A 12,793-nucleotide genomic window follows, 5' to 3' on the forward strand; every position below is an offset into this window, starting at 1 on the left:
AGTGGGTGGGTGGGGAAAGGTGGGGGGGAGTGGCCTTCCCCCCACCGCTCGGAGCTTTGCATTGCAGACCCCCTTGAGGGGGAATTGGGTGAGTTTCCAGCCCCCTGCACCGCAGCTTTGCAGAGAGGGGAGGGGGGGGTCTTCCCAGAGCTGCAGAGGCGATGGGTGGTGGGATTCCCTCCCCCGGGAGAGGAAATACCCAGGCTCGAACCTCCCCTCCCTCCCATTTACAAAGAAGCGAAACAAAAAGGGCAGGGCGGGATCTGCTGGTGGGGAGGGAAGGGGGGGAGGTCTTCGTCCTGCAGTCCTGGCGCTTCCTTCCTTCCTTTCTGCAAAGCCAAAAAGTGGGGAGGGGATGGAGATGAGCATCCAGGTATTGTTCAACGAGAGAGAACAATGAAGGCAGGTACGGGAGTCCTTCTCTTCCCCTGCCACGCGTGGGGAGGGGGCGAGCATTGCAGCCCCCTTAGCTGCCCCCTCTCTCGTGCATGGGGTGGGGTGGGGTGGCTCTTTAAAAAGCAAATGTCCCATGGAAAGAAGCCAGGGGGATGCCTGTTTTCTACGGGGAGTGGGTGGGAGGTGGGCTGCCATTCCGGGTTTTTTTGCAGCTTTCCTGTCTTAAGGCAGCCCACTGGATCTGGATCCGGCAGAAAAGTACAGGTAGCCCTGGACTTGCCACCGCAACCGAGTCGCCAAAATTTCTGCCACTAAGCGAGACAGTGGGTTAAGTGAGTTTCTCCCCCGTTAGATGACTATTCGTGTCACCGTTGTTCAGCGTTGCATGCATTTAGTAACAGTCGTTAAGTGAATCTGGCCATCGGAGGTCACCAAAGGGGATTCCCGTGATCCCGGGAGACATTGCAACTGCCATAAATATAAGCCAGTTGCCGAACTTTCCAAATTTTGATCATGTGACAGTGACGATGGTGCGACAGTTTGTTGAGTGTGAAAAACGATCATAAAGTCACTTTTTGCAACTGCCATTGCACTGGAACAGCACCTAAAGGAATGGTTGAAAACTTCAAACGGTCACTAAATGAATGGTTGAAAGTTGAGTGTAATCTTGTTTTAGAGGGAAAAGGGAGTTGTGAAGGCAGATGGGAAGTTGTGTGGTTTTGGACTAAGGCAAAGTCTCGCCACTAAAACCGGATGACATCTTGGAGCAGGGGTCTCCAACCTTGGTCCCTTTAAGACTTGTGGACTTCAACTCCCAAAGTCCCTCAGTAAAGGGACCAAGGTTGGAGACCCGTGTCTTGGAGGATGCTGGCTGGGGAATTCTGGGAGTCGGAAGTCCACAAGCCTTAAAAGTTGCCAAGATTGGACAATCCCCCTTTTTTTACAGGATAAAACAGTTTTGAGAGTTTGCCTTGTTGTCTCCCACTGCTGGGAGACCTTTACTCCATCCTCCAAAATCCTTGGGAATGAGTGCCGTGTGACGTACCTAATAAATAAATGAAAAGATTTTTTTTAAAAAAATTGGACGTCCAGAAGGGAGAGGCCCATTCATCAGGGATTTCCTCTGGTTCCTTGATAGCCAACCCAACCTTGGCTGGGAAAATGCTGGAAGAAAGAAGAACCTTGCAATGACACGACATGGTCTTGACTTTGCAGAACATGGTAGCCATCAGCAGTCAGAGCCATCATTGCCTTAGGAGCTTGTAACTGACAGCCTAGGAAGGCCGGCTGTCCTGGTCGGGAAAATACCTCAAGGATGGATGAGCAAAATGCAGCTGGCCCAGAAACTGGAAGGGACCCTGAGATCATCAAGTCAGGGAGCAGTGGAGAAAACTGGGGGCTCCGTCCGGAGGTCCATCGTCAGTGTTTCCGGCAGTTCCACTACCAGGATGTCAAGGGGCCTCGAGAGGTCTGTAAGAAGCTCCACGATCTCTGCCATCTGTGGCTCAGACCAGAGCAACACACCAAGAACCAGATTTTGGACATGCTCATCCTGGAGCAATTCCTGGCTGTCATTCCTCCGGAGATGCAGAGGTGGGTCCGGGAATGTGGAGCAGAGACCAGTTCCCAAGCCGTAGCCCTGGCAGAAATTTTCCTCTTGACCCAAGCCGAAGACAAGAAACAAGAAGAACAGCAGGTAAAAAACGTTTGGTCCCGATCCAAGCGGGGGGGGGTGGTCCTTCTTCTCAATTGCTCAGAACTTTCCGGTTATCTTTTTCTGCGGGTGTATGTGTGGTGGGGTTCCTAACCACGTCACATACACACACGCACATGCACACCCTTCGTTCTACGTTTCAGTATACAGAATCGGGCCCCAACTTTCCCGAACCATTCAAGACGTCCTCGGATGCCCGACAGAGTGCTCTGCGAAGGTGGATGAAACACGAAAGTGACGGAACATCCATCCTACAAGGTAAGGATGAACAGGTTGCTTCTCCCTCTTCTGGTGATCCTAAAGATCTACCGTATTTTTCGGAGTATAAGACACACTTCCCGTCCTCCCCAAAAGGGCCTCTGGTGGCTCAGACTGGTAAGACAGTCTGTTATTAACAGCAGCTGCTTGCAATTACTGCAGGTTCTAGTCCCACCAGGCCCAAGGTTGACTCAGCCTTCCATCCTTTATAAGGTAGGTAAAATGAGGATCCAGATTGTTGGGGGCAATAAGTTGACTTTGTATATAATATACAAATAGGATGAAGACTATTGCTTGACATAGTGTAAGCCGCCCTGAGTCTTCGGAGAAGGGTGGGATATAAATGCAAATTTTTTAAAAAAGTGTGAAAATTTGGGTGCGTCTTATACGCCAAATGTAGCAAAAAAATGCGAGGCACAGAGGAGGCGATGGTCTGTGGCAATCCCTGCAGCCTGGAACAACTGATTGGGGGTATTCCGGAAGGCCGATCCACCCGCCAATCAGCTGCTCATACTGAATCAGGATGCAATAATGTACTGAAACTGACCTGGCTGCTCGCTGTTTACTGCAAGGACTCAAGAGTTTGCACACAAGTAACTGATTCAGCAGGATTCAATAACTTCTCTTTATATATAATATAACATGTGAAGTAAATATACAGTACCAAAAATAGGTTTTCCAACATGGTAGTAAATACAAGCAAAACACAAGCAGAGGAGAGGAGTTTCAGTTTTAGTTTCAGAGATCAGCACAACATGCAGCTTTAGAACACTTGAGCTAAGCCACGCCCAGGCTCCTTGCTGTCTCCTTCCTCGTTGCTCACACAGCAAATATTGTTTCAGTTTCCAAACAGCCCTCAATGCTCTCACACACTGACAGGATGCTAGCCAGATGAATGGATGCTGGTAGGCAGAGACAGATTTTTTTTTCTTATTTTCCTACCCAAAAACTAAGGTGCGTCTTATACTCTGGCGCATCTTATACTCTGAAAAATACGGTACTTTTATAGGTCTTCTGAGTCAAAGATAGATCTGCGTCTTGTTATTTTCTTCATATTAAAAAAAATGTTTCGCAGAGAAACAGAAACGTTGGTCTCCATTGTGTTTGTAAGTCACAAACACAAAGAAGATTATTCTCTTTTCAATGGATCAAAAGGTATTGAAATTCATGAAATCATCAAAACTGCAGTCCCAACTTCTAATTTTGCATGTGAACGATGCATGTTTCCGTCTTTTTGCTCTGCTTCCTTTTAGCATATTTGCTCGTATCGATCGAGTTCTTTTAGGATAATGACCGGATCAGGCCAAATTGTCACCTTTTTTCAGTGCTGTTATAAGTTTGAACGGTCACTAAATGAACTGTTTTGTAATACAGTCAAGGACTGCCTGTATTATTATTACCTTTGTATTATTTATCTGCACCTCTATAACTGTCTGGTTTGGTTCTGCAACCCAACAAGACAGACATAGACTTCAGAGGATAATTAGAACTGCAGAAAAAACAATGGCTACCAACCTGCCTTCCATGGAGGACCTGGATACTGCAGGAGTCAAAAAGAGGGCTGTGAAAATGTTACAGACCCCTCACATCCAGGACATAAACTGTTTCAACTCCTACCCTCAAGACGCTATAGAGCACTGCACACCAGAACAACTAGACCCAAGGACAGTTTCTTCCCGAACGCCATCACTCTGCTTAATAATTAATTCCCCCAACACTGCCAAACTATTTACTAAGATTGCACTACTATTAATCTTCTCATCATTCCTATCACCCATCTCCTTCCACTTATGACTGTATGACTGTAACTTTGTTGCTTGTATCATTACAATTTATATTGATATTGTTTCCTGATTGCTTAATTGTACCCTATGACTATCATTAAGTGTTGTAAGTGTTGTACCTTGATGAAAGTATCTTTTCTTTTATGTACACTGAGAGCATATACACCAAAGACAAATTCCTTGTGTGTCCAATCGCACTTGGCCAATAAAAAAAATCTATTCTATTCTATTCTCTGGTTTCTTCCAGGAGATGGAATGATGTCGGTGATACGTGCCCAGTCAACCTCTCTTCTTTGTGGCGGAGGAGACATAACAGCTGCACAACAGACTCAGGTAGGGGAAAAGGTTGTTTTGTGGGGAGAGAGCGAGACAGTTGCAAGTTGATTGCTTCGATTCTTTGCTCAGCCTCCCCGTCTGTCGTCCTCTTCCTTCGTTGGAGGTCTGTGTGTTAGTTGCATCGGACCTGCAGAGATTTGGGTCTGTAACGGTATGTGGGAATGACTTTGAGGAAGGAGAAGAAATGCTGGTGACCTTCTACCACTGTACCATAGAGAGTATTTTAACTTACTGCACCTGTGTATGGTTTGCGAGTTGCACAGTGGCAGATAGGACAGCCCTCCAGAGGGTCAACGTCATTGCCCAGAGGATCATTGGTTGCCCTCTCCCCTCCTTGGAAGAGTTTTATAGCTCCCGCTGCCTTAAGAAAGTTCAAAACATTCTTAAAGATTCATATCATCCTGGGCACCCTTCTTTTTTTTTTTAACTATTACCATCTGGCAGACGGTACAGGACAATAAAAACAAGGACAAATAGGCTAAAAAACAGCTTCTATTCCAGGGCAATAACTATATTGAATGTATAGTGCAATATTGGGTTTTCAATTTCAGTTATATAGAATGTAAAGGATGTATGTTTGTGTTGGTTTTTTTATAGTTATGATGTACACTGAAGATGGCATTTAATTTCGTTGTACCATGTGCAATGACAATAAAGTAAACTAAACTTTGTAAACACTCCCCTGAAAGACTGTTTGAGAAACCTTTCGGACTGGGAATGACAATAATTCCCAGCCTTACGAATTAAAGAGGTTTGCTGGGACTAAGATTGTGCTGTATATTTTCTAAGGAAGCCTAGGTCAGAACCAGGGGTGAAATGCTCCCGGTTCAGAGCAGATCAGCTGATCCGGTAGCAATGGCAGCAGGTGGTTTCAGAGAGCCAATAGCAAAAATCCCTCCCCCACCCACCCACCCAATCCCGGTCATCCGCTTCCCTGCTTGCTGCTGCTGTTAAAAAATGCTCTTAAAAGGTTAAAAAAAGAGGCCCTGACAATCACAGCTGAGCCGCGTGATTGACAGAGCCTTTTTTTTTTTTGGACTTTTTAAAGCATTTTTTTAACAAGCTATTTGGCTGAATAGATTGTAAAAAAATGCTTTTAAAAGTAAAAAAAAAAAAAGATCGCGTGCCATAGCTGATCGCACACACACCCCGCGCGTTGTTCTACTTACCCCACGCCTCCTTTTGGCATGCACTGCGCATGCACATCTTGCATTTGGTGTGTAGTGCACACTGCACATGTGCGTACACTGTACCTGTGTGTCCACCCATCTCCTTCCACTTATGACTGTATGACCCTAACTTTGTTGCTTATATCCTTACAATTTATATCAATATTGTTTCCTGATCGTTTAATTGTAGCCTATGACTATCATTAAGTGTTGTAAGTGTTGTACCTTGATGAAAGTATCTTTTCTTTTATGTACACTGAGAGCGTATGCACCAAAGACAAATTCCTTGTGTGTCCAATCACACTTGGCCAATAAAGAATTCTATTCTATTCTATTCTATTCTATTCTATTCTATTCCTATGACTATCATTAAGTGTTGTACCTTATGATTCTTGATGAAGGTATCTTTTTTTTTATGTACACTGAGAGCATAGGCACCAAAGACAAATTCCTTGTGTGTCCAATCAACCTTGGCCAATAAAGAATTCTATTCTATTCTATTCTATTCTATTCTATTCTATTCTATTCTATTCTATTCTATTCTATTCTATTCTACTCTACTCTACTCTACTCTACTCTACTCTACTCTACTCTATTCTATTCTATTCTATTCTATTCCTATGACTATCATTAAGTGTTGTACCTTATGATTCTTGATGAAGGTATCTTTTCTTTTATGTACACTGAGAGCGTATGCACCAAAGACAAATTCCTTGTGTGTCCAATCACACTTGGCCAACACACTTGGCATGCGCATGCGCAGCCAGAGAACTGGTAGTAAACCGGTTCAGATTTCACCACTGGTCAGAACAGCAGGTGAGGCCTCCTCCTCCTATTAGCTGATCATTCCCTAGGCAGCATCTCTTCCCCTCGTTCCTCCATGCCGTTCCCACAGAACAATGCAGGATCCTAATCATAGAATAGAATAGAATAGAATTTTTTATTGGCCAAGTGTGATTGGACACACAAGGAATTTGTCTTGGTGCAGATGCTCTCAGTGTGCATATATGACATTTACAACACAATTGATGGTCAATATATCAATATAAATCATAAGGATTGCCAGCAACAAGTTATAGTCATACAGTCATAAATGGAAAGAGATTGGTGATGGGAACTATGAAACGATTAATAGTAGTGCAGATTCAGTAAATAGTCTGACAGTGTTGAGGGAATTATTTGTTTAGCAGAGTGATGGCCTTCGGGAAAAAACTGTTCTTGTGTCTAGTTGTTCTGGTGTGCAGTGCTCTATAGCGTTGTTTTGAGGATAGGAGTTGAAACAGTTTATGTCCAGGATGTGAGGGATCTGCAAATATTTTCACGGCCCTCTTCTTGACTCGTGCAGTATACAGGTCCTCAATGGAAGGCAGGTTGGTAGCAATTGTTTTTTCTGCAGTTCTAATTATCCTCTGAAGTCTGTGTTTTTCTTGTTGGGTTGCAGAACCGAACCAGACAGTTATAGAGGTGCAAATGACAGACTCAGTAATTCCTCTGTAGAACTGAATCAGCAGCTCCTTGGGCAGTTTGAGCTTTCTGAGTTGGCGCAGAAAGAACATTCTTTGTTGTCCTTTTTTAATGATGTTTTTGATATTAGCTGTCCATTTGAGATCTTGCGATATGATAGAACCCAGAAATTTGAAGGTTTCTACTGTTGATACCATGATTCCATCTCGCTGGTAAACTAGCCATTGAATTTTGCTAGTGACACAGCTTTCCATTCCTCTTTTCAGGACACAGTGACAACTGAGGATGTGGCAGTCCAGGCCACCGAGAAAGAAGAAGTTCTGCCAGATCCTGACCAGAAAGGTTTCCACAAGCAAACTGTGGAGCAAGATTGTGGACTAATGGCGGCTTTTGGTAAGCTGCTCTCTTTCACCCATTATGAAATCATCACCGTGTTTACCAACTTGGAAGACAACCCTGAATTACAGCTTGCGTTCACTGGGTTTGGTTTAGTGCCTCTGTTTCCCAAAAGAGCTTTGACTAGCTTCCTGTGTTCGCTGCAGAAGCCGATAAGTGGGCAGTCGAGAGAAAAGGAGACCCATCGGTGGGGCTGCCAGAAGGAGATGGCGTTAAAAAGAGGGAGAAACAGAGGAGAAAATCGGTACCGAATCGGAAAAGGATGATGGAGCTGAATGAGTGCCCCGCTTCCCAAAGCAGCAACTTCCATCAAAATGCAGTCCAAGAAAAAATAGAGAAAATGAACAGTAAGTGTCAAATGCTGGGCCACTGCTTATTTAGCAATCGCACTTAGTCTTATATACCGCTTCACAGTGCTTTCCAGCCCTCTCTAAACAGTTTACATATTTGCCCCCAACAATCTGGGTCCTCCTTTAACCGACCTCGGAAGGATGGAAGGCTGAGTCAACCTTGAGCCAGTCAGAATCCAACTCCTGGAGTGAGCAGTGCAGTGCTGCATTTGAACCACTGTGTCACCACAGCTCTGGTGTTTAAATCTGGTGTTAAGAAGATGTTAGCAATTCTTTGGGTCGAAAGCATATATGCATTTAGCGTGTGGAAGGAGTCCCCTTTAATGTTCTGGTTTTACTGAGCATGGAATGCTATAAATGAGTAATGGAAAGACAAGATAGCAGCTTTGTCAGGCCCCAAGAACCAAGAACGAGACCTGGAGTTACTTCTGAATAGTTTCTATATTGCTATTTGCCTACAGACAGAATCTTGCCAGACTAAAGTACTAATATCTGCACAGCTAGAGATATATCTTGTGAACTCCTAGGAGGGGTCTGTTTCAGGGGTGAAATACTACCAGTTTGGACCGGTTCGCTAGAACCGGTAGTAAAAAATGCTACCAGTTCAGCCAAACTGGTATTTCCGACGATCAGCTGTGCCACATGATTTATATTCGCTAGGAAGCAGGAAATCCTGCTTTTTAGCGAATATAAATTGTGCGGTACAGCTATCCCCCCCCCCGCTGTTCTACTTAGCTTTGCAGACTCAGAAAAGGCTTCTTAATTCTTTTCCAGAGCTGCGCAGCAGCGCATGTGGTGCACATGCATACAAAGTGCATGTTCAGTGTGCACATGCGAGGGCAAAGCAAACCAGTAGTAAAGCGAACCAGTAGCAGACTTCAGAGCATTTCACCCCTGCAAGGCAGGTCCTTCTTCCTGCCTATCAGGCATTCCAAGCTCTGCTTGACCTCTGGGAGGGAGCCTCTCCCTCTTGGGAATCCAGACTACACTCCATCACATCATCTGTTTATGGAGTATAATTACAAAAAAAATCCTTTAAAAATGCCTTTGCTTACGGGCAGGTGCTGAATTATCCTGTTTTACTTCTCGTCTTCTTTGTAGTTGCAAAAATAAGCGAGCCAGCCCGTAAAAGACAAAGGACGTATCTGTTCCATAAAGAATGGGAGGAACGGTACTGTTTCATGGATGTGAACGGCAAATCGGTGTGCTTAATCTGCTCGTCCACGGTCGCGGTGGCCAAGAAGCACAATGTCCAGCGTCACTTTGAGAGAAACCATGGCACGTTCACCAAAAACTACCCCCTTGATTCCGAGCTTCGCAAAATGAAAGTGAAAGAGATGAAGTCCAAGTTCGCCTCCCAGCTGACTGTCTACACCAAACCCGTTGTCCACTCCAAAAACACCACCATCGCCTCTTTCAAAATTGCCAGTTTGCTGGTTAAACGAAACAAACCCTTCGAGGATGGCGAGCTGCTGAAAGAGGTGTTCTTGACGGCGGCTGACTCGATTTTTGAAGGCTTCTCCAATAAGAAAGAGATCATGACCGCTATACAAAAACTCCAGTTGTCCGGGAACACCGTTTCTCGCAGAATCCAATCCATCTCCAACGATTTGGAGTACCAGCTGCAAAGCGACCTGCAGAAATGCCTCTGGTTTTCCCTGCAGCTGGACGAGTCCACCGACATAACCGACACATCCCAGCTGGCCATGATCGTCAGGCTCGTCTTTAGCGATCTGGCGGTAAAGGAAGAGCTCCTCAAAATCCTCTCTTTGAAAGGGAAAACGAGGGGCGAGGATATCTTCCTGACGTTCAGAAACTATGCCACCGAAACCAACCTCCCTCTTCACAAACTTTCTTCCATCACGACCGACGGGGCGCCAGCCATGGTGGGCAGCATGGACGGGTTCATTGCTCACTGCCAGAAGGACGAAACTTTCCCAAAGTTTATTTCGTATCACTGCATTATCCACCAAGAGGCACTCTGTGCCAAAGTGCTGCAGTTCAAACACGTCATGGACGTGGTTACAAAAATCATAAACTCCATCCGTGGCGTCTCTTTGCAGCATCGCCTCTTTAAAGCCCTCCTGAAGGATGTGGACGCAGAGTACGGGGACCTGATCTTGCACACGGAGGTCAGGTGGCTCAGCAAGGGCAAAGTCCTTGCCAGGTTTTTAACCCTGAGGGATGAAATAAAGGCGTTTTTAAAAACTAAAGACCAGTATGTGGAACAGCTGGATGATCGGTTTTGGTTGGTGGATTTAGCTTTCCTTGCTGACTTGATGCAGGAACTCAACAGTTTGAACATTGAGCTGCATCGAAATGATAAGCATCTCTCCGGCATGATTTCTTCGGTCCACTCCTTCAAAGGCAAACTGAGGTTGTGGAAGTCGCATCTGCAAGTGAAGTCCCTCCTTCCCTTCCCTTCCATGAAGCAAGTGGTCGGGGACAGCGACTTCAACAACGCGCCGTTTGTGGGTTACCTCGAGACTTTAGAGGAACAGTTCCATGCCCGTTTCCAGCAGTTCACCAGCATCGAGCCGGTGGTGTCCTTCTTCGAAAACCCGTTCAGTCCGATCGACGTCGCGGAGACAGCCGTAGCCATCGGGGAACTGTGCCAGGCCTTGGTGGGAGACGTCGAGATGGAGATTGTGGGCCTTCAGAACGACATCATTCTCAAATCCAACTCGAGCCACGCCAACTTTTGGAACCTGGTGGACGCCCAAAAATTCCCTCTGTTGAGGAAGACGGCCGCCAAGATCAAGTCTTACTTCGGGTCCACTTACCAGTGCGAGTCCGTCTTCTCGACACGGAGGTTCATCAAGTCAAAGAACAGAACTCGCATGACAGACAAACACCTGGATGACTGTTTGCGAGTGGCAATCTCTTCCTACACTCCCAATTACAACCGGCTTGCCGACGGTATGCAGTGCCAAGCGTCTCACTAATCCGGAGCCGTACTGCGAGACTTGGGCAACGTGTGGCTGTTTTGCACCAATCAGTAGCATGTGTAGAGCAGACTTCACGTTGCCAACTTTTCTATTTTCTATTTTCTGTGTTCCATCAAATGGTAGAGATACTAGGCTTAAATGTATACCAATTTATTTGTACTGTGAATATAATTATGTACTGGTAGTCTAGGAATAATGTTGAGTTATACACCTACCTGCTCTCTCCACTATGCAAATAAATGCTCTTTTATATGTGGAAATCATCCGTTACCAGCAAATGTGTCACGATGGGACCATTTATGTACAGGGATAACATTGGAGGTGCAAAGTGTGTTGCGTCACATATAGACAAGTCCTTGAGTCTCCCAAGTTCCCATCATAAAGGTATATAGTTTTAGTGTCCATTTGTTTCTGCCCCCTTCTTCCTGATTGATGGCAGAACGGCAAGGTGCCAAGCCAAAGCTGGTAGATCTGGCAGGGGCTGTTTTGAACATTTGCCCTTTTAAACTAATCTCTCTATTTCAGTACTTAAAATAAGAGTTTTAATATCTTTCACCTCTCAGAATCCTAGTGTCGTGTCCCACTCCTCCGCTGACGGCCGGGTCAGGGAAATCCGAATCAGGCGTGCCTCTGCAGCTCTGCCAAAGTCCTAGCAAAGTCCTCAGGGCAGGCAGGAGACCAGAAAGTGACTTCAGCAAGATATGTTTAGACTTTGCCTGACTCAGACAATGCCAGAAAGCAGGTCCTTTATATAGGCCATGGGGTGTGGCTCCATGACTCAGCACTTATCCAGGCCTGCCCCTCCCTTCCTTCTGTTGCCTCCGTCTATCAAGTCTTCTGACGCGAGGGTCACTCCAGTCTGCAGCTGTTGGCAATTGACCTCCCTCAGGCTCACATGCTGTGGAGGAGGGGGAGGGGTCTAGTTGCTCCATTTGCCTGGGCATGGAGCCAGAGCTGGGGGCTGGAGATACTTCCTCCTCTTCAGCCTGTCTGGGCATGGAGCCAGGGCTGGGGCCGGGAGGCATACTAGGACATTCCTCCGTGTTCGGAAGCAGATAAGAAGGCCCCGGCTGTGGTGAGATCGGACGAGACACAACACCTAGGAACTTTGCTATTCTCAACAATTGTGACCAGATTTTAAGGGCCGCAGGTAGTCTGTCATGGCGTATCCCAGGGAAAATGCTTACAGCTTTAATAAGCAACATGAAATCCTGTAAGTAAGAAATGTGTGTGAAAACGTAGAATAGGAACAGATTACTTGCTGCATGTTTCAGTTTTTTATTCAAATATTTGAAGCAGTGAAACTGCTACCGATATTTCTCAAAGACAACTGTGTTAATTTGTGGTTACAAAAATCAAGAGGAGACGAAATATCTGTGGAGATCCTCAGTCCTCCAGGTCACGGTTGTCCCAAAGATGTTTTTTCAAGAGGCAACTGGACTTTCTTGTTTTTTCTTTGAAGAGATTTTGCTTCTTAACCAAAAAGCTTCTTCCGTTCAGCGTCTTGGATGAGAACTGAAACATTTTTTAAGGAAAAACAAAGTCCAGTTGCCTTTTGAAAAAGCACCTTTGGGACAAGAGGAGCCTAGTAGCACTTTTTCTGACTGATTTTGTTTTGTTTTCAAAAACTTAAATCAAAATCTTAAGAATTGTTAATTCTTATAAATGCCAGATCATAAGCATTTTATATCTGAGATGAATATCCATAAATGGCATGCACTGTATATAGATGTCATGCAAACACAACTAGTATGATTTTATTTTATTTTTTGCATTTATATCCCGCCCTTCTCCGAAGACTCAGGGCGGCTTACACTATGTTAAGCAATAGTCTTCATCCATTTGTATATTATATACAAAGTCAACTTTTATTGCCCCCAACAATCTGGGTCCTCATTTTACCTACCTTATAAAGGATGGAAGGCCGAGTCAACCTTGGGCCTGGTGGGGCTTGAACCTGCAGTAATTGCAAGTAGCT

General features: G+C 45.3%; 1 protein-coding gene across 4 annotated transcripts; it reads left to right on the forward strand.

Moving 5' to 3' along the window:
* The first annotated feature begins 12 nt into the window (after window positions 1–12).
* Window positions 13–11,090, forward strand: LOC131184699 (general transcription factor II-I repeat domain-containing protein 2-like). 4 transcript variants are annotated; one of them, XM_058156355.1, is made up of 7 exons: window positions 13–88; window positions 1,343–2,092; window positions 2,254–2,368; window positions 4,400–4,485; window positions 7,388–7,514; window positions 7,664–7,864; window positions 8,969–11,090. In XM_058156355.1, the coding sequence occupies exons 2-7, from the start codon at window positions 1,712–1,714 to the stop codon at window positions 10,810–10,812; spliced, it is 2,754 nt and encodes a 917-aa protein (XP_058012338.1). In that variant the 5' UTR covers window positions 13–88; window positions 1,343–1,711; the 3' UTR covers window positions 10,813–11,090. The 4 variants fall into 4 exon arrangements, with proteins under 4 accessions (XP_058012338.1, XP_058012340.1, XP_058012339.1 ...); XM_058156357.1 differs by having other exon boundaries at window positions 15–88; window positions 1,612–2,092; XM_058156356.1 differs by having other exon boundaries at window positions 33–88; window positions 1,535–2,092.
* The last annotated feature ends 1,703 nt before the right edge of the window (window positions 11,091–12,793 follow it).

The sequence above is a fragment of the Ahaetulla prasina genome, chromosome 13 (assembly GCF_028640845.1).
Source record: "Ahaetulla prasina isolate Xishuangbanna chromosome 13, ASM2864084v1, whole genome shotgun sequence".
In the NCBI taxonomy this organism is placed as follows: Eukaryota; Metazoa; Chordata; class Lepidosauria; order Squamata; family Colubridae; genus Ahaetulla; species Ahaetulla prasina.